The sequence below is a fragment of the Crocuta crocuta genome, unplaced genomic scaffold, assembly GCF_008692635.1.
Source record: "Crocuta crocuta isolate KB4526 unplaced genomic scaffold, BGI_CrCroc_1.0 scaffold112, whole genome shotgun sequence".
Taxonomy (NCBI): domain Eukaryota; kingdom Metazoa; phylum Chordata; class Mammalia; order Carnivora; family Hyaenidae; genus Crocuta; species Crocuta crocuta.
In genome coordinates, this window is record NW_027528818.1 from 5,772,689 (window position 1) to 5,797,440 (window position 24,752).

General features: G+C 43.6%; 1 protein-coding gene across 1 annotated transcript in view; it reads left to right on the forward strand.

Annotated features, from left to right (window-relative positions):
• The window catches only part of SETD7 (SET domain containing 7, histone lysine methyltransferase), a 47,749-nt gene extending 23,595 nt beyond the window's left edge, over positions 1 to 24,154 (forward strand). Inside the window, exons 4-8 of the mRNA XM_077755959.1 lie at positions 2,064 to 2,253; positions 7,099 to 7,180; positions 10,472 to 10,589; positions 13,632 to 13,789; positions 18,412 to 24,154. Of these exons, the coding sequence (XP_077612085.1) occupies positions 2,064 to 2,253; positions 7,099 to 7,180; positions 10,472 to 10,589; positions 13,632 to 13,789; positions 18,412 to 18,592 (729 nt within the window). The 3' untranslated portion in view covers positions 18,593 to 24,154. The remainder of the gene's footprint in view (positions 1 to 2,063; positions 2,254 to 7,098; positions 7,181 to 10,471; positions 10,590 to 13,631; positions 13,790 to 18,411) is intronic.
• Positions 24,155 to 24,752: the final 598 nt, after the last annotated feature.

Consider the following 24,752-nt stretch of genomic DNA (forward strand, 5'->3'; position numbering starts at 1 on the left):
AGGTCAAAGCAGAAACAACAGGGAAGAAAATATAACGGCTCCCCTTATAGTATTTATAAGCTTACTCTCAGGACAGCTTATTTCTTTCAGGATTTTACCTTGGAATAGTGACGTTATTTTTAATTAAAAATGTTTACCTCCTGTTGGAAATAAAAGAACCTCTTCCTTATCATACTAGACAAAGAAATTCACCACCACCACCCCAAAACCAGAAGTTTAGAGTATTTAATGGAAAAAAATGTGGGACCCTAGAAAGACAGAATTCTGTACAAATAACTGGTAACGTTGGCTTACATTAGTTACGGCACATAAGAAGCAGAAATGCACTAACACCGTGCTGCTCAGTAATCACCCCTGAAAGCCTGAAGGCAAATACTGCAGGAAGTATCATCCCCGTTTATGCTGGGTTATTAAGAATTAACTCTGGGAGGAGAAAGAGAAATAATATAGTCCTAATGCACTTTTTATCCGTGAAAAACACTACCAAGTATTTTTCTTTCTATGAAAGTGCTGTGATTTGTTTTTAAATTTATAAAGTTCTTTCTCCAAAGAACACTTAGACTGTGGAGAATGGTAAAATCATGTACCTGATGTTGTTTATTCCTGCTATCTGTCCATAAGCAGCGTTTGGGATCACTCAGGAGCCCTCCTGTACCACTGACCTTGATTAGCTGCTTCCAGAACCTTTGAGCGGGAGAAGCTACCAAGCTTTTAGAAGATGTTGTGGCATCACCATTGTTATATCAAATTCACAGAGGTCCCAGATTTTCAAAGTTATACCATAAAGACCTTCTGCATGGGCAGTGAAAAAGGAAACATTTCTTGTACCCTAGATTATTTTGATTATGGATTAGGTTATTTTTTGGTATCCCACTTCAATTCAAAAAGTATTTGTGAATCAGCTACTGTGTCCCTCGCACTTACAAGGATACAGAATTATGTGATAGCCTCTGCTCTAAAGTATTTAATGACCCTTAGGAATGAAAGCAAGGGACAATTAAGCAGGAAGCACAGCTGGCTTCTCTCCTGGAAGGAGGCAGAAGGGAGCAGTAAATAAAGAAAAGTGAGAAGAAAGAGGTGATGGGGAAGGGAATAGAGTTTAGTTGATTTTTTTTTTCATTCCTTCTAATGCCATAAAAAGTGATGGTATAGGATTCTTAGAAAGGCGGTGTCCAGAAGTCTTTTTTATTTTTTATCTCTTAGAAAAATGCAGGGGCACCTGGCTGGCTCAGTCGGTTAAGTGTCTAACTTTAGGTCATGATCTCATGGTTTGTGAGTTCGAGCCCCACATCGGGCTTCCTGGTGTCAGCACAGAGCNACTCTCTTTACTCATGTACCCTAAATTAATTCTTAAATACATTTGAACTAAAGATTTTTTAAATGGACCAGAAATCCAAAATGCAGCATAGAGAAGTAAGATGGTTTGAATCTTCTGCACATTTGGGATTGGCCCAAAGTAACACTTATAGTCCCATTTCCTTTAAGTGTTTGTAACTAATATTACAAATACAACATATTTGCTTCTTCCATCACAAGCCAGGAGATAGTGTTGGTAACTTGCCGGGATTATAAGGTGCAGCTGGGTCTCTGACTCCCTAAATCAGGTTTCTGGGCTTCTCTGCATGTAACCTCTAGCTGTTTATCTGTACGAGGCTGGATGGGGAAGAATGCACCAGGGTTTCCTCTGAGTTCTTTTTTTTTTTTATGTTTTTTTTTATTTTTTAATTTCTGAGACAGAAAGAGAGACAGCGTGAGCAGGGGTGGGTCAGAGAGAGAGAGGGAGACACAGAATCTGAAGCAGGCTCCAGGCTCTGAGCTGGCTGTCAGCACAGAGCCTGATGCGGGACTCGAACCCACGAACTGTGAGATCATGACCTGAGCCGAAGTCGGACGCTTAACTGACTGAGCCAACCAGGCGCTCCCCTCTGCGCTCCCCTCTGAGTTCCTAAACTGCTACATTAGTGCGCTCCACAAAGGGAGGGCACAAGAAAAATTTCTTGAAATTGTGCCGTGTGGATAAATGCTATATATAATATTTTCTGGCTTTTGGTTTCTCCCATCAGGACGGCGGCAGCCTTGTGGGAGAAGTAAATGAAGACGGGGAGATGACGGGCGAGAAGATAGCGTATGTGTACCCTGACGAGAGGACCGCACTTTATGGAAAATTCATTGACGGAGAGATGATAGAGGGAAAGCTGGCTAACCTTATGTCCACTGAAGAAGGAAGGCCTCACTTTGAACTGATGCCTGGAAGTAAGTTGGATCTGCTTCAGATGGTTTGCTGTGATTCCAGGGCAGGTTGCTAGAGCATATTTGAGAGAAGTTAATTTCCTTGTCAAGTCCACTTTAATCATGCATTAGTCAATGTTGCTGCATAACAGACACCTTAACATCTCAAATACAGGTGATAAGCTGTACTCCAGCTGGAGTCTAGGCTGGGCTGGGCTGGGCATGGCTGAACTTGAGGCTTACCTGATTATGTCTTATAAGTCTTAATTCTGGGGCCTAAGGGACACTGGTGGCCTGGGTCAAGATTTCCCCAAGTGGGTCACCAGAAGTCGGAGCATGAGCAGACACCTAGGCTATCTCTGAAAGCTTGACTTGAAGTTGAATTAATTTCACCCCCTTTTCATTGGTCAAAGTAAATCACATGGCCAAGCCAGCTATCAATGAGACGGGGAAATATATACCATGCATTTCAGTAGCAGATGCATAGCTATATAATAATACAGGGAAGAATTGAAGAAATGACAGCAGTAATTCCCTGAATTCCATGTAGCTCAGGAAAAACTGAAATACAGTTTAATGATATTAAAGAATCTAATTATGTAGATCTCTAGGTTGTACAGACCGTAGAGCTGTTTCAGCCCAAGCTCTGATTGGGAAAGACAAATGCACACTGGCATCCCTTGCCTTCTTCAGAGTCTGGCATCTTCACAGGACACATTCTGGGCACATGAGTGAGCCCAATGGAATCATATTAGAGAAAAATTCTATTTCCTTTTAGTTTTTCTTAATGTTTTGTTTTGTTTTGTTTTTGTTATTTTGAGAGAGACAAAAACAAAAACAATGCAAAAATATGTATTGTAGAAAGTCTAGAAAAAAGACAACTGTTTAAATTGGTCTGATTCCTTGAAAACAATATATGCATGTATTTCCAATCTAACTTAGGTTCTAAGAAGAAAAAAGTAGAAAAGATAATCTAGGCATTAATAGTCCTAAATAATATTTAGTTATTTGTGATCTGAAGGAGAATCTCTAGAGAAGAATGTCCAAAAATAGGAAATCTAGCATTTACAATGTGAGTTATTTTAAATATCTCAGTTTTTTATTTTTTTTTTTAAGTTAAAAATTGAGGCACCCTAAATGCAACGTGGGATTCTGGATTGGATCCTGGAACAGAAAGAGGGCATTAGTGGAAAAACTGGTGAAATCTGAATAAAGTCTGAAGTTTATTTAATAGTAATGTAGTTATGTTGGTTTCTTCATTTTGACAAACATACCATGCAACGTAAGAAGTTAACATTATGAGAGGGGCACCTGGGGGGCTCAGTGGGTTCAGCGTCTGACTCTTGATTTTGGCTCAGGTCATGATCTCACGGTTCGTGAGTTCGAGCAGAGCCCGACTTGAGTTTCTGTTTTTCTCCCCATCTCTTTCCTTCGCCTCTCTCTCTCAATCTCTCTCTCTCTCTCTCTCAAAATAAATACATAAACATTAAAAAAAAAAAAGAAGAAGAAGAAGGAGAGGAACAAGTTAACATTACGAGAAACCATGAGGGGTATTGGGGAAGCTCTGTACTATCTTTACAACTTTTCTGTAAATTTAAAATCATTCTGAATGAAAAGCTGTTTCTCTTTTTAAGTGAAACAGTAACCTTTGCACTTCAAATTCTCCTATCTGTGCTCTTCACATCTGTTCTGAAAGGAGACAGTGCCACAGTGTTAGATGTGAGGGGTCCTGGGCTAGGGGAGGGTCCCAATTGGTGATGCCAATTTTAAAACCTTAGAAGTGGCAGCGTGTTTTAGTGGCAAGAGCCTTGAACTTGGGAGTCACCTCATTTGAGTTTCTGCTTCAGCATGTACCACAGTATGGTCTCAGGCAAGTTATTTATCCCCTCAGAACCTGTTTCTTCATTTTAAAAGACAGGTACTGGTACCTACTATAAAACATCATAATTCAAGTCATTGTTATTATTACATCCTTCTTAGTAAGTAAGAAACAGATTTTGGGAAGTGAGGGTGATAATTCTCAAAGGGTTATTTTTTTTTAGACCTCCTGGTTGTAAATAATGAACCCCTCTTCACATAAAGCCACAGCAAGGTGGGAGGAGGGGCCTAATAATTGGTGAGATTCTGGCAGGCCTGTTAATTTAAGGATATATTGAATAATTTGGGTTTCACAAAGGTCAAGAAGCATGGCTGCTTTGGGTGACTGAGAAGAACACAGGTCTTCAGTGTCCCGCACCTCTCCCTCTCTGCCCCCCCCTTCCCCCCAGCCCCTCTCAGTTACAGTCAGTGCTCTGCAGACTAACCTAAGCATGAGGTCTGACAGGGCCACAATGCCATCAGGGGCTACCGTGGGGAGGAGGAGAATGTAATGCAAATACCTCACACAAAGTGCTCCCAACCGACCCCTCGCTGACCTCTCCCACCACACCCTGTCTCTTTATGCTTTTGTAACCACACACTATTTCTTCTATTTTTATTTATTTATTTATTTAGAGAGAGCACATGTGGAAGAGGGCCAGAGGGAGAGAGAGAATCTTAAGCAGGCCCGGTGCCTGAAACAGGACTCAATCCCACGACCCTGGGATCATGACCCGAGCTAAAATCAATAGTTAGACACTCAACTGACTGAGCCACCCAGGCCCTCCCCACAAATTGCTTCTAGTTCTCCACTTAATACACGCTGATTTCCTCGGTATGCCTCAGGCAGGATTTTCTTCTTGCCTCATCTCTTCACCTCTCCACAAAGGAACTCCTTTCTCTGTTCATGCCCATTCTGTCTTTAAGGCTTGGCTCACCTCTTAGAATTAATGTCTGTCAAGAGAATGAATGAATTCTGGTCAAGGGGCATAGTATAAACTAATGAGGAGAGGGGTAAAAATAAAGATTGTGCTCCATTTGCCTGAAGCATTTCTAGGAAAAACAGGAAGGGACATAAGGTTGGAAAAGATAGCATAGTCCCTAACAGAGTGCTTTACATGTAATTGGCACTTAGCACGTTTTTGATGAAAGGTTTAGTCTAAGGAAGGGAGGTGGAGATTCATAGGAGATTCTCTGTGCAATAGAACATAGATTTCACATGGATTTCTTTTTTAAACTAACTTCCCTTAATGGATTGTGCATTGGTCCATTAACCAGTTTGCTCTCAGATGCAGTTCTTGTCTGTATGTCCTGCTTTCATTGCAGGGGGCTTGTGCCGCAGGCAGGCCACATTTCCTAGGGTCGTTGGTGTGCATTGGCTTCTGTCTGGGTTTGACCACAGGGAGGCACTGGCCAAGGGCACGGAGGGGGAAGGAATCAGGGAGAAACTCTCTCTGTGTCCAGCAGTGTCTCCAGCAGTGGCCTGTCTCGCGATTCCATCTCCTACCCGGAAGGTCCCGCATCAATCCAGCTCTAGAGCCCCAGGCACACCTTTTCCTCTTTTGTCCCTCTGGCTTAGGGTTATATGGCGGCCAGCTCTTGCCAGTTTCTGGGCTCCTTACCTGCCCGTTTGGCTTCTCAGTTCTTCCGTGTTCTGTATAACCAATTCCCGGAGTGAAATTCTCTCTTTGGAATACTCAAATGTCTGTTTCCTGGCTAGACCTTGACTGATCCGGATTGCTTTTTAGCTTTTAGTTTGAGATACTGACTTTGGGTTTTGTGATTGTACAAAACAAAAACAGAACAGAAAGAGGACCTGGGAACCACTGGGAACCACTGGGGAATTGCTTAATGGGATTATTTGTGATACTTTAGGACCTAAAAGAATTTACTTCACAGGAGTAAGCCCATAGGTTCTAAAATGCACTTCCTTACTTACTGTGCATTAGAGCGTCAGATGTCTTCACTGTGCTCTGGGAGGGTTCTCTGAGGCTAATCCTCTGCAGAGAACCAACATTAAATCTAGGATAGTTGTGTACCTTAGCTTCCGGAATAAATTACTAATTGGCTTCTGAAAACCTTAATAGAAATAAGATGACTTTGTTTTTGCTTTATCAAAAGCAGTTCTGCTCTTAATTCTGGTGAGACTGAATGTTTATTTTTAGTGAAGGAGACAATTGCCAGGCTTGGGTGGTTGGAGGCTACAGACTGTGTCTAGTAGGAAGAAAACCGCAAGAAAATTTAAAAACCATCATCCAACCTGATCTGACCAGAGAGATCTCAGAATTTCATGACAAAAATGCACAAGCATTTTTTAAACCATTTGAATAAATACAATTCAAAAGTAAAAATGGGATTTTAAGAAATATATATGATGGCCGTTCATTAAGACCTAAAAATGAAACTCAAATGCAAATCTAAAAACCATTCATTTATATTGAAGAATTTAGGGGCGCCTGGGTCGCTCAGTTGGTTAAGTATCCAACTTCAGCTCAGGTCATGATCTCATAGTTTGGGGGTTTGAGCCCTATGTCGGGCTGTGTGCTGACAGTACGGAGCCTGCTTGGGATTCCATCTCTCCCGCTGTCTGTGCCCCTCCCCCTCACTTTCAAAATAAACTTAAAAAAGAAATTTTTTTTATAGTTTATTTATTTTTGAGACAGAGAGAGACAGAGGATGAGTGGGGGAGGGGGGAGAGAAAGAGAAAGAGAGACAGAATCTGAAACAGGCTCCAGGCTCTGAGCTAGCTGTCAGCACAGAGCCCGACGCAGGGCTCGAACCCATGAACCGCGAAATCATGACCTGAGCCGACACTGGACGCTTAACCAACTGAGCCACCCAGGTGCCCCGGGAATTTTTTACAATTATATTGAAGAATTTATCCCAGGTGGTATAACTTGAATAACATTTTTTATTATTTAACTCTTTCTGTTCCATGAATACAAAGAGGTGCTGTAAATGTGTTTCCCTAACTCTGTAATCCCTGGATTGAGATTTTTGTTTGCTTTTCAGGTTCGGTGTACCACTTTGATAAATCGACTTCATCTTGCATTTCTACCAATGCTCTTCTTCCAGATCCATATGAATCAGAGAGGTAATTTCTTCCCTTGTAGTTTTAATAGCACTGTTTATGGGAGGTTAAATAACCCTAATGGTGAGAACTAATCCTTCTTTGTGACTCTCTGGGGGAAAAAAATTCATATATTCTGATGAAGAGTGTTTTTATGCTCGTTAGACTCTGTCCCTGTGAAAGAGTTTCTCCACCTATAAAGCACAGAACAGCCACATGTCAGTCCCGGAATGAACCTTCTACATATAGACAGCCATTGGGCCAGGCAGACAGCTCTGCCAGACCCACATGTCCCCTCTCTTGAGGGCCCTGGTGCAATTCAAGCTGCAGCCACATGCTGGCCTCTAGAGGAGTATTTCACATTCTTTAAAGCTCTACCTAGCGAGGCAGGAACCAGAATGCCTCCTTTACTTAGCACAGCTGAAGGGGGTCTGGAACACAAGACGATTTCTATATTCACTAAGGGAGAACAGGAGTGGAAAGAAAGAAAATATAAGAAGCATAAAACCATTCCAGCTTATAAAAGACAAGCTCCCGATTCTGTAAACTCATTCCCCAAGTGTCAGGTCTCATTCTATTTCATTTTCTCTAAACTCCAGCTCTCGGTTCTTGGTATGACTTTCTCTGGTGCCGTGCCCACGATGCTTGTCCGCTAGCAGCTGGCCTGCTCCTAAGGAAGAGTGCCATCTGCAGCTGGCTGTCTCTTTGCCTCACTCTTTGGAAACCTGGCTTACAAAGCACAACTCCCATTCACTTCTGTTCTGTTCCCATCTGAAAAATGAGCCTCGTCCCTGGTTCAACTGATAAGGACTCCCACCACAATGTCACAATGAATGAATGGCCTCTTTCTTGATACAAAACTCTGGTCCACTTACGAAGAGAAGGGTTTGGTCTCTTGTTAACCCTCCCGAAACACAATAGCACCATAATCATATGTATCAGTCTTTTTTGTTACTATTGTTATGATGATGCCATAGAATGATACGCTCAAACCTAACGGTGGTTTATGAATGCAAACATTTTATGTTACCCTCAGGATTCTGTAGGTTAGCTGAGGTTCAGCCACTGTTGACCAGGCTCAACTTGGCTCAACTGGACATGGCTGGACTCCAGATTTCATGTTGGGTTCAGGTCTGTTTCACATGTCTGTATTCCAAGATGCAGGCCGAAGGAGCCAAGGCCTCCGGGGACATCTTCTTCTGGTGGAGATGAATGGAAATTGCAGAAGGCTGGCAGAAATTTGCCATCCTCGTAACACCTGGGCCCTGGCATGCAGTCCTCCTGCCCATGTTCAAGTAGCAAAGTAGAGCATTCAGCCAAGCCCAGCATGATCCCGGCAAGGGTACATGGTCTGCCCACTGTGAAGGAGGCACCACAAGGTCACCTGGCAAACTAGCAGGATGTATAATTCTACCACAGGGAAGGCGTAGAGTTGGAAGCAATAATTTAGTCCTCTAGTCCGTAAAATAAGCATAAGGTCCATGGAACAAAAATTAGAGCTGAGCATTTCCACCAGAGTCGTTACAACACAGCACCCAAAGAAGTGAAATAGTTGTTCATGGGGTGTGCACTCTCTTATTAAACCCAGTTCAATAATGATGAGTGAGTGCTGTTTTCTTGTAAACCAAGGATTGGCAAACTCTTTCTATAAAGAGCCACATTGTAAATATTTAAGCTTTCTGGGTCTCTACTGCAATGACTCAGTTCTGCCTTTGTAACGCTCAAGCCGCAAGAAACAACAAATAGGCGGGGCTGTGTTCCATAAAACTTTATTTACAAGGGTGGGCAGCTGCCAGATTTGGCCCTTGGGCCATAGTTAGCGGATGCGTTATAAACTGTTTTGTTGGGAAGTCCTTATTGAATATGTTTTATTAACTGTTTGTCAGTCTTTCAAGTGAAAGTTTCATCTTGGGGCTAAAACAGCCTTTCCTTCCAATTTAGCATTGACAACTGGGCAATGCTTAAATTACTTTGGAAATATTTTACTTGTCCAGGAAGATAGCGAATATACTCATCAATTAAAAACATAATTTTTTGATAAAACCTTTTATCAAACACTGAGTTGCTTTATGAATACAGTGAAACCTTGAACAACACAGGGGTTGGGGCAACATCCTCCTCCCCCACCCCACACAGCTGAAAATCCACATGGAACTTTTGACTCTCCCCAAAACTTAACTACTAATAGCCTACTGTTGACTGGAAGCCTTACCAGTAACATAAACAGTTGATTAACACATATTTTGTATGTTATATCTATTATATACTGTATTCTTCCAATAAATTAAGCTGGAGAAAAGAAAATATTATTAAGGGGGCGCCTGGGTGGCTCAGTCAGTTAGGTAACCAATTTCGACTCCAGTCATGATCTCACAGTTCATGGGTTCGAGCCCCACGTCGGGCTCTGTGCTGACAGCTCGGAGCCTGGAGCCTGCTTCGAATCCTGTGTCTCCACCTCTCTCTGCCCCTCCACTGCTCGTGTTTTATCTCTCTCTCCTCCAAAGATAAATAAACATTAAAAAAAGAAAGAAAGAAAATGTTTAGAAAGTCATTAGAGGGCACTCCTGGCTGGCTCAGTTGGTAGAGTGTGCAACTCTTGATCTCAAGGTTGTGAGTTCGAGCCCCATGCTGGGTGAAGAGATTACTTAAAAATAAAACCATAAAAAAAATACATAAGAAGTCATGAGGGAGAGAAATCCATTTATGATACTGTACTGTAAAAATTCCACATATAAATGGACCTGCACAGTTTACACCCATGGGTCAACTGTATATAATATTCCCCCTATTAGAGAGCATATTTTAAACTCCACTCTTTTTCTTTAAGTTTTATTTATTTATTTTGTGTGTGAGAGAGAGAATGAGAATGAGCAGGGGAGAGGCAGAGACAGGCACCACACTGTCAGCACAGAGCCCAGTGTGGGGCTCGAAACCTCAAACTGTGAGATTGTGACATGAGCTGAAACCAGGAGTCAAATGCTTAACTGAGCCCCGTAGGCACCCCCTAGACACCACTCTTAAAAGGTGCATAATACCAGTTCCTCAATTTCTAATGCCAAATATGTGGCTTAACTTTTCTTTCTTTCTTTCTTTCTTTCTTTCTTTCTTTCTTTCTTTCTTTCTTTCTTTCTTTCTTTCTTTCTTTCCTTCCTTCCTTCCTTCCTTCCTTCCTTCCTTCTTTTTTCCTTCCTTTCTTACTGGATTGCTATGAACTGATGTTTTGGGTTCAGTAGCCATACTGATATGATGGTAGTTGATATAAAGAGTGACATATCAAACTGAAAGAACTATCATTTGACTCTTTTTACTATTTAGGGTTTATGTTGCTGAATCTCTCATATCCAGTGCTGGAGAAGGACTATTTTCAAAGGTAGCAGTGGGACCTAATACTGTTATGTCTTTTTATAATGGAGTTCGAATTACACACCAAGAGGTGAGTGGGGCAGAAGTGGAGACCCAACTTGATTGGTTAAAGGGCTTTGTTTCAAACACTCTTAATTTTCCTGTTTAGCCCCTTTAGTATTCACTAGAAATATGAAAGAGCAAACAGTCTTTTTTGGTAAAATTGGTGGGATATAAAGCAGTCTTTAGACTGCTGTAGCAAAAATACCATCCACAGCGTGGCCTGTAAACAACAGAAATTTACTTCTCACAGTTCTGGAGGCTGGAAGTCCAAGGTCAAGTGGTCGGCAGATTTGGTGTCTAGTCAGTGCATTTCCTGGTTCATTAAATGCCCTCTTCCCAATGCAACCTCACATGGCGGGAAGGACAAGAGACCTCTCTGGGGTCTCTTTTCAGTTTCACAACTATTTTACAGAAAGTGGGATATTGCCGTCGATGAGACAGCAGTTGCTTTGCACTGTGCTACACACAGCGTCTGAAAACTTGAGATCCAACTGGACTCTGTCAGTAATTATTATGATCTTGCACAGGGCTCTGCATAGGCAGGCCCCTTCCTTCTATTTGTGTGAAAGTCACACAGTAGCCTACAGCTAGCCAGGAAGGGTTCTACTGCCCAAAAAACTGAAAATAAAAAGCTAAAGAATAATCACCTCTTGCCTTTAAAATACAATCTTTGATACATTTTCTAGAATTCATCTGTGTTTTTGCTTTTGTTTCTTCATTTCACAATTAACTTCCTCGCATGTCTGCTTAAGGGCAGGAAGTCCGATCTTCAGCCCAGCTTGTTGGCTCCATCTGGTCTCACTTGCGTTAAGCGTGTGGACTTAGGCTTCTTGCTCCTATCGCCAATTCATGTCTTCACTTTTTTACTTCCCGCTGGGACAGCTAAGGGGAAATGCAATGAAATAATCAGGGTTTTGCACTTTCAAAGCTGTCCTATGGACAGAGATGGCTTTGCACTCAAACTGAGCCGTGGTCTGGCACGCACATCCCCCTGGTGATGGCCAGACTTCTGTGTCTGACAGTCCAGGAAATTCAGATATGAAAGGTGGCTCAGGGTATTGACATGCCCTTGGTTTATTCTAACATTTTACAGATCACAAAACTGAAGCTCAGAGAGCGTAAGCCGTTTGCCCAAGGTCACAAATGCAGTCACCAGCAGAATTCAAGCAGGATTTCAAACAGCAGAGTATGGCTTCAGGCGAAACTCACTGTGCTGTACTTATTAATGGATGAGGCACTGTCCTCGCCTTCATGAGATTTAGATTCTTCTGGGGAAATAAGAAAAATACCCAGCTAATGGAAACATAAAGTAGATGGTACCAAGTGCCGTATATCAGCACCACATGACAGGGCTGGACTATTAAGACCCATGAAGATTTTCTTCACTTTCATCACTGCCCCTGCACCTAGGACAGTGCCTGGCATATGGTAGGCACTCAGTAAATAGTTGTTGAGTGAATATTAGGTATAAATAAGAGCATAATTGTAATTTAGGCGCAAGAGAGACTGTATACTTCTGAGAGTCAGTAGTTCTATGTAAAAATGCAATACCGGGGACACCTGGGTGGCTTGGTCAGGTAGGCATCCGACTCAGCTCGGTCGGGTAAGCATCTGATTTCAGCTCGGGTCACAATCGTACAGTTCATGAGATCAAGATCTGCATTGGGCTCCATGCTGACAGCGAAGAGCCTGCCTGGGATTCTCTCTCTCCCTCTCTCTGCCCCTCCCCCACCTCAAAAATAAATAAATAAGCTTTAAAAAGAAATGTGATCCTACTTACTCCCAAAAAACTATTCTGCTGGCATTGCCAGATCCTGGGCTGTGGGTTGGAATGGGGACGTGGTTTGGAGAAGGGAAGCCCATGAGTGCAGGATGCGGAATGAGTCCTATTGTAGGTAAGAAAGCACACTGGTAACTGGGGGCTCTATCAGCTGGTCACATTGGTCACCCACTTGTAACAAAGGTGAAGAACTCTCCTGAAACACGGTTTTGCATTCCTCAAGTTCTGGGTCCATTTGATGTTCTTACTTTGGTTTATCTTTTGCCTCACCTTCTTCACGGTACGGGTCCAAGGGATTTGGAGGCCGATCAGAGAAACAGTTAAGAGCATAGGTGACAGTAGCACATGGGTTTCCTTGACACAGCAGTGCTTAGACAGGGTGGCAAGAGAGGGGATGTCCTCCCAGCCTGAGATGCTCCAGAAGCTTGTGCACAAGGGCCACATGCAGAGCAGGAGGAGGGCAGGGAACTCCTGGGAAAGAGAGGGGCAGAGAGGGGGCTTACATGTCGAGGTGACCGGGGGTACGGTGAGGGGTCTCTGGGCCAGACAGCTCCAAAGGACAGAGGCCGTGTGGGTGTCTTATGGTGCTGGACATATCTACCCCTGGCAGATGTGGGGTCAGGTGTCCTCAGAAAAGCAGGCCCTGAATGGCTAAAACTCTGCTTTGTTTGGGACCTTTAAAAAACAATTCAATGTGAGGGGCGCCTGGGTGGCTTAGTCGGTTAAGCGTCCAACTTTCGCTTAGGTCATGATCTCGCGGTTCGTGGGTTCGGGCCCCGCGTCCGGCTCTGTGCTGACCGCCAACTCAGAGCCTGGAGCCTCTTTCAGTCTGTGACTCCCACTCTCCCTGACCCTCCCCTGCTCACGCTGTCTCTCTCTCTCTCTCTTGAAATAAATAAAAAATATTTAAAAACAAAAACAAAAACACAATTCAATGTGTAAAACTTCAAGTTTGGTGCTGGAGGGCTTTTGTACTAACAGGACTTAGCCTGCCCTCAAGAAATAAACAATCTAGGGACATCTGGTTTTATATTTGTGTGTCTTTTAAAGGACTGTAAGTTTTTTTTTTCATAGAAGGTAAGGAAAAATCAATACATCGTAAGTTGAGCTGTCTGGTGCTACCCACAAATGGCTTTCACACCATCAGTGTGTAGACGGCTGCCTCAGGTGCTTTTCTGTATATAACCCTCAAACCGTGAAACGTAAGGATAAATGATCTACTATTGCTGCTGTTCTTTGAGATTTGGGGAGAAAGGCCCACTCTCATGTTTGCTTTCGTGTTTTCTACAGGTTGATAACAGGGACTGGGCCCTTAATGGGAATACCCTCTCCCTCGATGAAGAAACGGTCATTGATGTGCCTGAGCCCTACAACCATGTATCCAAGTACTGTGCCTCCTTGGGACACAAGGCAAATCACTCCTTCACTCCAAACTGCATCTACGACATGTGAGTATGGCACCGAGCTGCCAGGGCAGATCGGGGCCCTATCCTCCAGGGCCTGGAGTCTGAGGAGGGTCTGTAGCAGGTGTCATCCCGCCCCACAGAAAGGCCACTCCCTCCAAGTGCCCGAGGCTCCTCCCCCCCGGGCCTCAGGTTATAACGTGAAACTCATTACCTAACCAGCCCCTCCTCTGGCCTTAGTAGGCTAAGAAGTGGAAAAGCGCTTGGAAGAGTAGAAATGCTACAGAAACGCTCTACTTCGTGCTGTTTTGTTGACGCTTTTTTTGTCCTTCTGTTGTCTCATTCTGGAAAAGTAAGGATAGTGTTATACTTGAAATCTTAGAAAAATTGAAATTATTCTGCACACTCTTTTAGGTGTGAAAGGAAGGAAGAAAACAAAATGCTAAAGCATAGGGTGCAAGGTCTTGGTGTTGGAAAAGACCTACAAAATCAGAGCCCCCATGATTTGACAATACAGAGGAAGGAGATACCGTCACATGCTACAACGTGGATGAGCCTTGAAAACGTCATGCTAAGTGCAAGAAGCTAGTCACATAAGACCCCATAGTGTATGATTCCATTGATATGACTTGTCCACACAGCAAAATTCACAGAGACAGAATATGGAGGAGTGGCTGCCCAGGGCTGGGGGAAGTGCAGGAAGTGGAGTTAATGGCTAATGAGTATGGGGTCTCTTTTGAAGGTGGTGCAATGTACTGAAATTAGAGAGTGGTGATGATTGCATGACTGAAACCCGCTGAATTGTATACTTCAGAGTCCTGAGTGCTAACCATTACATGATGGAATCTGAATTGTATACTTCATAGGGGCGAATTATAAGGTATATAAATTGTGTCTGAACAAAGCTCCTGTTTTAAAAAGCCAAATAATCCTACCTCTCGGAGTTTGAGCCTCCACTTCCACCTGCTCATAGAACCTTTTCTTGTAAACCTCCATGGATGAGGAGCTTACTGTTATCCATGAGGGCAGCTATCTGGACAAACTGAAGAAGGTATTACGAAACTAGCTTTTGGGCTCCGATGATTAGAATGTTGTTTCTATGGAGCCCAAATGGGTTTCCCTGGAATATCCAGCCCTTGGCCCTAATCATTTCCCTTTCTTGTGCACTGTGCCAATCACTCTTCCACATAGCAGCCCTACAAACATTTTATTTTTTTAAATGTTTACTTATTTTTGAGAGAGAGACAGAGCACGAGTGGAAGAGGTGCAGAGAGAGAGAGAGAGGGAGACAGAATCTGAAGCAGGCTCCAGGCTCTGAGCTGTCAACACAGAGCCTGATGCCAGGCTTGAACTCACAAATCGCTAGATCATGCCCTGAGCCGAAGTTGGATGCCCAACCGACTAAGCTACCCAGGTGCCCCAGCTCTACAAATATTTTAGAAGTTTTCATATACCCCCTGAATGTGCTTCTCCCAAAATCAAGCGTCTCTGACTATTCCTTGAATGGTACAGTTGGGATTCTTCGTACCATCATCATCGATCTCTTAGCTCAGCCAGAGAATGTCGGTGCCTCCTGGGAGCCAGGCAGCTGCGTGCAACCTTTTCTGCTCAGTTAGAGCTGGCAGTCCCTCAGTGCCTTGCTTGTTAATGGAAGCAGGGTTAGATCATATGCATTTAATCTGTAGGAAAACTGCCAGAAAACTGCCAGGATTTGAATGTCCCTCCTTGCATCCCTGAGATGGCTTGAAAATTGCTCTGGCAGAGACTCGTTCCCCTTGGCAGCCAGTAACAAGTACTGAAGCTAAACTGTTGTGTAAAAGGGCAGGTAGAAATGGCAAAAGACATGTGTCATATGAAACGAAACTGACACTGTTATTAACTCCAGGGTTTTCACGGCCAATGTGAATTAGGCCAAAGCATCGTTCCAGGCTGCACACAGCTTACCAACAATCTTTTAAAGCAGTGGTAACTAACGATAACAAATGCTACTTAGACTGCTCTTTGAAAACAAATTAGTTCTGTGATTTCATTGCAAGGGCATGATTCTTCTCCCCAAAAGGAAGAAAGCCCAGGAGACAAGGGAGGAAACCATTTGTGCAGAATCAAGTCCCTGTACTCTTCAGAGTTATTTTCTTTGAGTCCAGTGTGAAATACTGGTTATTTGGGGGTAATGGGAAGACTACCTGAATAATAATATATCATAATATAAGATTCAGAGACATAGGGCGCCTGGGTGGCTCAGCTGGTTAACGTCTAACTTCAGCTCAGGTCATGATCTCGCGGTTCGTGAGCTCAAGCCCTGTGTTGGGCTGTGTGCTGACAGCTCAGAGCCTGGAGCCCGCTTCACATTCTCTCTCCTCTCTCTCTCTCTCTCTCTCTGCCCCTCCCTTGCTCATACTGTGTCTGTCTCAAAAATAAACATTTAAAAAAAATTCAGATACCAGTTCATGGCATTCATTTGTCTCTAAAATCATTGGCATTATTATGCACGCCTTAACATAAAACAATATCCTCATAAGCTGTAGTCTGATACAAAATGTCAAATGGACTACTTTCCTAGTTGTAAATATAGGTAACATGTCGCCAAGGTGCCAAAGCACTTGGTGCAGAGGTTTGCTTTGACCGGTAACTGTGCTGCTGGCATTTACTGAGCACTTGAGGCTGGTGCTGTGCTAATGGCTTCTCCTGAATTATCTCATATAATCCTCTCAGTACCTCTGTGGGGCAACTTCTGTTACTGTCCCCTCACTCACAGACAGGAAACGCGGGCCTCTCAGTCCAAGTGGCTAAGTGTCCTTAACTGTTGGGCCTTAGTGCTTGCCTTGGAGAATCAGCCCCTGAAACTAAGTCCTTTCTTTTCAGTCTGTCCATTTTCTTCTCTTTGAAAATAACGGCAATAAGCAGGAAAAAGAAAATATAAGAGGATTATAACAGAAATCTTAGGCTTCCCCCAGGTTTGTTCAGTGTACAAGAAGGTTAGCCGGAGCTCCATTTCAGGGGTATTCTTTTTTTAATGAAATCTTTAATTTAGAGACAAAGAGTTGTGATTTTCATAATTCCTGAATCTCTGGGGCAGGGACGTCTGTAACGGAGCACAATGTGAGAATTCTGTGCGCGGGCACGCTCACACACAGACACACACTCACTCAGAGTAGCTGAGTCCTCTGTGCCACATGCATCTCTACATGAGATGCTTTATATGTATGATCCTAGTTCGTCACAACGAGGACTCTTACAGGATTAGGATTACTAGTATTACCCTGAATTTGCAGGTGAGAAAAGTGAGATTCAGAGATACAGAAGTAAGCTCTCTGAGAGGGGGCAGTAATAACGTGTCGATCCTGGACCCACACCAAAGTCTTCTGACCCGGAGTCAAGAGTGCTTTCCAGGGAAGATGATAGCCACGTGGGGTGGACATAGCAGCCCCTGGGAGTGAGGGTGAGATCGTTCCTTTGTCCACCACTTAAAAGATGTCCCTGAACCACAGACACACTCCTTTCCCCACCACCAACAGAGGGAACTAGACAAGTGCTTCCTATCATGGTCCATGTACTAAGTTAACTTAAGGTCTGGAAACTTCTTCTTTGGTGTCTCAATGTCCTCAAAACAAGACTATAAATGAATGAGATTGATTTGACCAGATACATATAGAAATAAAGCAGATTTCTTTTTGGCCATGCCTCACGTGTGTGTATGCGTGTGTGTGTGTGTGTGTGTGTGTCTCCATCTTGGGTTCTCGTAGCTGTTAGGTGAGCTAAGTCTATAACTTATTTAGCTCCTCTTCCCCCGCAGGCATTGTGGGGGTGACCTGGGCTGGGAGCCTTTGGCAGAGGAACATAGCCATAGCGGTAGTCCTGCCCCCAGTTCTGAGGCACCCGAGGCTGCTCCCTTCACGAGATGCTTCACTGGGAAATATTTAAAAAGCAGGTTGGCAGAAAGGTCTAGGCTTCCCTCTTGGAAAGAAATCTTCATCTGCGTTTATGCTAGAACATGACACTTCCTCTGTCTGTACAGGGTGGAGTACAGAGTTTTTTGCTTTTGAACATCCAGAGGGCTCTTCCGTAGAGCCCCCAAAGCACCCCGGTAAAGCCTTGCCCACACGGTACAGCCAGGTCATCTGCTGCTACCGGCCAGAAGAACAGAAATGCCGGCCGGCTGCTCTGGATCCAGTTTTTCATTAAGGACAGACTTTTGTCATTGACCGTGATGGTTGGTTGATAAGCAAAGAGTGCCAAATATGCTCAAAAAGAAAGATAGAACAGAGGTTTTTATTTATTTTTATTTTTTTAAATACAATTTATTGTCAAATTGGTTTCCGTACAACACCCAGTGCTCATGCCGGCAAGTGCCCTTCTCAATGCCCATCACCCATTTTCCCTTGGAGCAGAGATTTTTACCCTTGAATGTGCATTTGAGTCACCTGGAGGTGCTGTTACAAATGCAGATTCCAGATCAGGAGTGGGTGGGGCTGGGCTTCTCCGTGTCCAGAAGCTCCCAGGTGAAGCTGATGCTGGCCGAGACATGGGCCACACTTGAGGACCTACCAGGGTGCTCAGGGAAGAGCACATGGGGGATTCCCACCCCCTTGCCCGCCCCCACCCCCCCAGGCTTTGCTTCTAACCTCCTGGTCTGGCTCAGGAATGACTCTGTGCATCTTGATGTCTAGGTTTGTCCACCCCCGCTTTGGGCCCATCAAATGTATCCGCACACTTCGAGCTGTAGAGGCTGATGAGGAGCTCACCGTTGCCTACGGCTATGACCACAGCCCCCCGGGGAAGAGTGGGCCTGAAGCCCCTGAGTGGTACCAGGTGGAGCTAAAGGCCTTCCAGGCCACCCAGCAGAAGTGAAAGGCTCAGCCCTGGGCTTCAGAGACCTGGAATAGAAACTTGGATCTATGCACTACGTTTTCCGACCACGGGACAACCAGGGACTGCTCATGCTGTGACATCATATCCTCTCACGCAGCGTTAGCAACGACTTTCTCGCATACTAACTAGGCTTGACTGTATTACTCATACCAGATTTAAAATTAGCTAGCCTTGCAACAACGTCCTACTGAGAGGTATTGTCGAACACTTGACACAGACAGCGTGATGTTCTTGGGTGGTTCAAGTCTAAATCTGTACCACACTCAGAGATGCCAAATGATTAGACTGAAAAAGGGAAAGGGGGCTTTTCAGTCATTTTTAGCCAGTGGTTTTTCCATGATGTTTTTTCCTATGGCCAACACCAGGTGTGTTTTCACACTTGCGTATGTGCCATATGGAGGATAGAGAATTACTACATTTTTATTCTCTAAATGTAGTATAATTTGCCTTTTAACCTTTGATCTGTATCTTGCAATAGAATGGCTTTGTTTTTTTTCCTAGCAGACAGAACCCCACTTTTTGAGTCATTTCACCCCTCAGTCTCAATCTCTATCTTAGCTATATCTTTTATAAGAGAAAACTTCCAAATGGGTTTCGTGTCAGTGCCAGTGCGTAGGTCTCTCTGGCTCTTTCTATATCATTGTTTCATTCTTATGTCCTAATATAAAGAACTGGCTCATAGGGCCGGGGTATTATTATAGAATTATTATTCTCGCATGTAAACAAAGATATCTTTGCTTTAAGATGTGAGAAGGGATGAATTTACATTGTCTGCATTAAGTTATGGAAGAGTTGTAATATATACTTTAAGAAAGGAGAGAGGGAAATTAGTACTTCTGAGCAGTAACTGTGGCAATTTTGCAATATCTTTAATAGTACTAGTAATTTCTTCTCCTCGGGTACACTTTAAATGTACATAACATAGAGCAGTCTGGCTCGTGGCACATTGCATTGAATTCAGAAGTCAAACAACAAACTAGAATTCTAACACAGAATTCAAAAGTTTTTTTTTTTTTTTAATTGCTACCGTTAAGAGAGACATACTGATCACTAGGTACAAATCGAACTGTAATGCTAAAACTCTTCATTATTGTAATTTCAAAGCACTTACCTGCTTCAAAGCATTGTAAATTAAGAGTAATACCTGTGTAGTTTAAAAGCAATGATATCAATAGCATTTCAGCCATTTTGCCAGCTATGTGTAATCACAGCTGCAGAAATAAGGAGAAAACCCCTGTTTTTTTAGTTTAGCTAGTTTGGTGTGTAACGTGTCTGGGATCGCTCTGAATGAATTCCGAGAGTCTTGGGCTTTTGCAAGCACCCTCACCACATGCCATAGCCGGGTCTTCTTCAGATGCCTGGACACGGCAGCTGGAAAGTTCTGGAGAGCAGCGGTGGTTCCGAAATGCCGCTGCCAGTGGTGGCACCTGTCACCTGAGCTGGTTAGGTCTTGAAAGCTAAAGCCTTCCGAGCCGGTGGGGAGCTCTGGCTGAGCACAGATTGCCTGGTGGCAGTGAGGGGAGTGAAGAAACAGCTAGGAAGGAATTTGCTTTTTCTTGGCAGGTACCCATTGCTCTTAGGAAGAAGTTAGCAAAAGTGCCCGAGCCAGCGCTATTCACAACTTTCAGTTCAGGCGGTCTCTGGATGCAGTGTTCAGCCCTCAGTGACGGAAGGGGCCCTTCCCTCCTCTGCGGGACCCAGCGTCTTGGAGCTCCCCCCTCTCCCCGCCACCCCAGCAGTGCCAAGGGCATGTGGCCAGCGCAAGGCGTGCAGCCAGGTGGTAGTGGTTTCGGAGCTGAGCGTTCATACGTGAGTAGTGGTCAGGGCTGCTGAAAGGATCTGCCACAAAAGGAACCAAATAGGGTGTTTAGATGAAAATGCGGCAGGATAGGATAGCTTCTGTTCTGCAGAAAGAGATGATTCTGTAGGCAGTGATAGAGGGACAGTCTCGGGACTTGTATTCTGATGGGTGCTTTAATTCAAATGCGTCCCAAGGTGAGTGACTTCTTCAGGAGAAAGGTGGCTTCACTTAGCCCCGGCCAGTTGGGCTTGGAGCCAGTCAGGGAGCGAGGGCAGCATGGAGCCGGTCACACCTCCCACACAGCTAGGCCTTGAATGATTTTATTCCTGGGGGAGATACCATTCTTGCTGAGGCTGCAGTAGGGGGATAACCTCTGACCTAATGGGTTATTGGAACTTCCCCACCCAAATGGAATCTTTCTTTCTTCCTCTCTTTCTTTTGATACAAGGGATTGAAGAGTTGTAAGTAGTACCAGCTAATCCGTTTTTCGAATTAGATATGTGATGACAACACTCAGTTTAAAACCCAGCAGTGTGTCTGTGACCTTTAGACAAATCAGAGGAAACAGTAAGTACACCCAAGCCGAGCCTGGTCTTTCTCTCTCCTCTCTTCTTGTGTCTTCTGGCTCTTCTTTGTCCCGTTCTCCTGTCCCATCCCTTTCCACGTCCTCTCTTGTCTGTAAGAAGCTTTGCTGTGTGAGCTGGTCTCTTGCCCTTTTCCCTCCTCCCCCTCCCTGTTCTGAGCATCTCTCCTTTCTTGAGCGGCCCTCTGTGTGTACCTCTGGCCATTTCCTCTGTGTCTCTGCCTGGCTTGGTCGCTCCTGCTCGCCCACGCCCCCCACCCCACTCCCAAACAGAAGGCTTCGTCACGGACTGGAATCAGAGCAGGGTTGAGGTTCACTGTGTTCTGTAGGTAGGTAAAGTCGTGGCGGTGGAGGTACCATAAGGAATTAACTGGTTAGGAAGGAACGTGTTTGCTCCTCGTTGGAGCCAAAGTGTGACAGGGAAGGCCTCGGGATGTAATTTTTCTGCTGAGCCTTTACATCCACTGTGGAAGGAAACCTGTCAGGAAGCAGCCAGATCTGGTAGTTTTAGTGGCATCATGACCACAGCAGAATTGTGGAAGATTCCAGGTGGTAGGGAAGAAAAAAGTAACTTTGTGCTCTCCCCAAAAATGCTGGCACCTGTGAGGGTACGTGACACCATTGTCTCGAGGAGATTCACTCAGAGCTGTCTCGGGCCAACTCCTGCATGACTAGATCTTTCCTTAGCAGCTTTTCTATGACAAAATATTATCTTGTGTTAGAGTTAGGAATAGGAACTAACCTGTAGGAGTATGTCCCCAAAATGGACATTTGAATGGACTAACAAAACAACGATAAGGACTGAGTTTTCGACACAAAGGAATGATGAGATTAAGAGGCAGCAGGCAGGGAGGACTTGAGTTTCGTAGTACCTATTCTTATTTTAACCGGCTTCTCCCCTGGTCTATGGGAGAAACAAAGAAGGAAATTCAAGACCTCTTTGAACCTGGCCGGGGCTCTAGTTAAATTTATTTGCCTTCTGGGGGTTCTTCACACTTGAAAAACTATTTCCTTATCACCCACAACCTGGAAAGGCCAACATGGAGGCAAAAGTGTAACCAATGACAACATTTAATTGGAACTCTTAAAATGGCAGTAACTGTAAACGGTGAATTCAAGGCTTGCCTTCTCAGTGAGACAGTATGTGGCACTTTATAGAGACTTTCCTTTAATATATAAAATTTTAAATCACTCACTGCGAAGTGCATTTAAGATCTTCCAAGAGAGTGTCGTTTTCTGTTTTGCCTTGTTTTAAAACAGTTGCCTCAAGTTTCTGTCTTACGAGTAGTGATTTAGAATCCAGACATCTTTTCTTTTAGAAAAACAAGCAAAACTATGTTGCAAGACTGATAGTTGTATTGTTTATTTGCCACAGATCAAAGGTTCACAAAATATATTAAATTTACATCTACTTGAGGTACCTTGATAGATTGTGTTTTCTTTGATCTTTCCCTTCAGGAATTTGGAGTCTTGATGTCACTTTTTTATTTTAAAACTACTAAATTTTAATAGTTTTATTTTGCCAAATGTGTGCAAACATATTCAAAGCAATGAAACTATTTCAAGCCATACAACCACAGGGGTGGAAACCCTTTTCACAAATTTTAATGTGTTTGTATGTAAATAGATGTTTGTATGAAATATTTTCATGGTAGAATGAATATATTTAAATGAAGTTGAATTATTCCAGTGCTATTTAAACAAATTACAAAATTTTTGGTGAGAATTCTCTGAGTCTATTGAGATACAATGCAGATCAATTTTGATTTTTAAAACTCAAAAGCCTACAAATAACTCTGACTCATGGCAACCTCCCCGCGTTGTTGCATCTGCCGTGGAGAGAGCTCGTAGGCTTCCCCAGTGCCTCCGCCGCTTCCTGGTGTAAGTTAGGTGCTCATGGAGGTGTGTCTACCTTTAAGTGACATCGCTCCAGGCCTTTGAGGGCCTAGGAGTGAACTAGAGGCATTAGAGACACTGGTGCAGTTATCCGGAGCACAATTTCTTTGCAGGGCAGCAGAATCAGAAGCCAGATGTGGCCACGGGAACCTCGGAACCAGGTTTTCTGGCCACCATCAACCGCCACCCTTACTGCCTAGTCACACATGTCAGGGAGGCTGCCCTCAGTGGAGTTGGGGTTCAGACCCCAGGGTGGAACTTCACGGTTTTGCCAGCAGTCCCTGCCTCCTGGCCTCCGCCTCACAGAGAGGAAGGAGGAGGGAGCCGCTGGCAAGGGGCCCATTTCTCAGCACAGTCCATTTCCTGTCTCAGCTCTGGGAGACTATGCACGTAAGCACCAAACTTCCAACCAGAGAGAGACGTCCTCGGATAACGCAAATCCTTGCTTCCTCTGTCTGTGACTTTACACACTGTTGTTAGAAGTCGTTTTAATATCAAGACCAATCACATCTCTGGGACATACCTCCCAACTCTCCTGACTCTTACGTTACTAGAACACTCCTTTATAATGGTATTCAACTTGAGTGGGATTTTTTTTTTTCCTCTGCTTCGGTCCTGGATATAAAGAAATGATAAATACGACAAATTTTCACTGTGTATACTAGCAATATGTACACACATGCCAATGTATCTTAACACAGCGACTTGGTTATATTTTGAGTTCCTATAATTAACTTCGATCCTTGCATTGGGAAACCACAGGAATATGTAATGTCTGCTTATCATTGAAGAAATTAGGTTCATGGTCTGAGCTCCCTCTTTCAAAAGGTTTACTCCTGGGTTTTCTATGTTCTCCTTTTATCCTGAAATGCGTTTATTAGGTTGTGAGGTATGTTTAAGGATTGGAACCTAGGGGTATGCTTTCAGCATTTATTGCAACCAAAAGTTAACCCCGTCACAGTTAACAAAAGATTGGTCTTTTGTGGAATTTGAACTAAATCTATGAGCCTTATTCAATATCTATAATTCTATGATTTTTTTAAATTATGGGAAATTAATGAAAGATGTTTACATGAATAATGTTTGCCCTTACTGTGTTATGAATGAGTTTTTTTGTAGTGTGTCTGGGTGCATGTGCAAGAGAGTAGGAAAAATGTTTCTGAAACAAAACTTGACAAATATTTGTAATGAAAAGTAAATTTAAAGATTGCTATAATTGCGCTATAGAAACAATGCAAGTATTAAACAAAATATACAATCACCTGTCAGTGTCTTTCTTTGTCATTTGGAGCAGAAAGGTAGTAACATTTTTCTCATGACATGTCTTCCGGTATGTTGAAATCACGAAGCAAACTTTACACTTTGACTTATTTTTAAATGTTTTTAAAGCCATTTGCCATTTTCAAAGCATTAGGCGAGACAAGAGGAGGGGTATAAAATGGTTAGGAGATTTGTATTTAGCATGACACCACATACACCTATGAATCCGGAAGAATTCTCAACATCAAACAAAAGGGTCTAGTTGATTACATAAATGTTAAGGGTATTGGATACAAATGAAACAATCGGGAAATTTCTCAAGGATGGGAAGCTTCCGCTCACGGTTTAAAGAAGATCATAGGGATTTTGTTAGATGTTGTGGTAGATTTTGGATCTTAGGACAGTTTTGAGCAGAGAAAACCGGCAACCCCTGATCCCTCCCCGGATCACAGCTGACATCCCCAGACTCGCCCCTACAACATTCCCAAAGAACAGAAGCCAAAGACACAGGATGTAAAAATAACACCTTGCTACCAGTTGCGCCTTGTGCCCAGGGACCCAAAGCAATGGACTGTAGTAAGCTGGGTGGTACTACCTGA